Here is a 1,929-nt window from a genome sequence, read left to right on the forward strand (position 1 = left end):
TGGGGTTTCCCAAAGGTGGGCCAGAATGGATCATTTCTATCTTCACTTCAACAGGGAAGCAATGGTACATAATCCTTTAGTTAGGCTTTTTTTTTTTTTATAGCTGTTACCTATTGTCTCTTATCCACATTTCAGGAGATAAGCCTGTGAATGTGTCCATGTTTTGACTGTAGAGTTTAAAAAACAATGTTCCTCCTGTTTCCTCTAACTCCTATTTACACACAGACCACCTCTGCTGCTCAGCAAGTGTTTTTTTCAGTGTGACCAGTGTGCAACTGACATTCACATAGCTTACAGATCCTAAGAAAAATACTTTTGGCTAAACCTCTACAATCATGACAAGAGATTGATTAAAATGCCAAGATAAGAAACAATTTATTATAGAGAGAAGAAAAATTTCTCATCCAAAATATAGAAATCTGTACAACTTTGCCACAATCAATATACATGAACTGTACAAATTTACACCAGTTCATAATTTACCAAATAAAAGATGACTAACAAAGTTCACAAAATAGATGGTGGTTTGTGGAAAAGACTTTTACCCAATTAAGTACAAGGAAAGTTACAAACCAGACCTCCACTTTCTAAAAATAAGAAGTTTACTCAGTCTTAGAAAACTACAAGCTAGCAAATGTACAGAGAGCTGGCTGGTGCTAACACCACAGTTGAGACAGTGTCTTTAATTTTTTTTTTTAAGGATCTTTTAAAAAGCCTGTTGCCAAGGCAGATTCTGGTCACTTGCTACTTTCAAAGCCAAAAACACAATACAAGGTCTGACCATTTCCCCAGGTCATGCTTACTAGTTTGTCTTTATGTACATTTATACATATTTAAGTGCTAGGTAAAAGTCTTGTCATAAAATTTCCAGTACTACCATGTTTAAAACGTTGAGCTTTCCTACTGAGCTGCCAAAAAGATTACTGATAACAATTTCAAGTGTTAAGAGTGCAAATTCCTCTGCGAGATCTACTGCAGAGAAGGGTTCTTAGAAATACAGATTTTCCTTAAAGGGACTGATGTCAAAATTTAGGTATAATGTCTGGGAGAAACAGAAACCACCCTAGGACTTCACTCCCTAGCAAATAAAGTGATCATTTTACTTGGACTCACAGGCTATTAAATCATTGAAAGGTACTGTCCAAACTATGGCACTGTTACTTAAAAATTTTTTTTTCTTTTTTACCATTCTATCTTGTGCCAGATCTTCACAGCTGTGACATGGTTTTAAATCCATAATCCATCCCCAAGAGGAGCCCACCCAAAGCAAAAAATCAAATTTATCCATCCATTATAAGATGATCCATCCATAGACTATATCTTAACCCGATACAGTCATCATATTGTAGTTTTTGGAAGGGCTTGTTCTGCCCAAGAGCAGTTCCTCCTTACAGCTGATTCTGCTGTCTACCATTTGCACGTTGGAGCTGTTTTGAGTGCTACCTCCTGCTGGTGAGGCTTCGTACAGCACACAGATGGAGCCATCCTCTCCGATTCTGTAGGACACTTCGTAGGGGTCGACCCAGAGTGTGAGTTCACTTGGAAGAAGCCTGAACAGCTCCTGACTGCTCAGTCCAATGCGCTGGGCTGCCTGTCCAATCAGAGGATCCATTTTATGGTTGATGCGAATACAACGGTAACCTGATCCCTTGCACGGCTTTTCTGGGAACCAGTGATGTTTATAATGTTCTACAGAAGAAAACAACAACACAAGACACAAGGCTTAGCGTCGGTGCGGTGAGCTCCGCCGTCCCGTCCTCCGCCCTCCCGCGGGCTCCTCGGAGGGGCGAAAAACGCCAGGGCCAACTCTCCCTGACTCCCCCCAGAAAAAGAAAAAAAAGAAAAGAAAACGTCCCAGGTGGGGTTCCCGGCGCTGGCGGGCCGGAGGCGTCCGCCGGCAACGCGGTGGCGGTGGGTCGAGCACGCACG

The 1,929-nt window shown here is 41.7% G+C and overlaps 1 protein-coding gene across 1 annotated transcript in view; it reads right to left on the minus strand.

Moving 5' to 3' along the window:
* Nucleotides 1-1,321: 1,321 nt before the first annotated feature.
* Btg1 (B-cell translocation gene 1, anti-proliferative) overlaps nucleotides 1,322-1,929 on the minus strand; it is a 15,280-nt gene continuing 14,672 nt past the window's right edge. The window contains exon 2 of the mRNA XM_013018891.1: nucleotides 1,322-1,722. Coding sequence (XP_012874345.1) covers nucleotides 1,322-1,722 — 401 coding nt within the window. The remainder of the gene's footprint in view (nucleotides 1,723-1,929) is intronic.

The sequence above is a fragment of the Dipodomys ordii genome, unplaced genomic scaffold (genome assembly GCF_000151885.1).
Source record: "Dipodomys ordii isolate 6190 unplaced genomic scaffold, Dord_2.0 Scaffold3, whole genome shotgun sequence".
Classification (NCBI taxonomy): Eukaryota; Metazoa; Chordata; class Mammalia; order Rodentia; family Heteromyidae; genus Dipodomys; species Dipodomys ordii.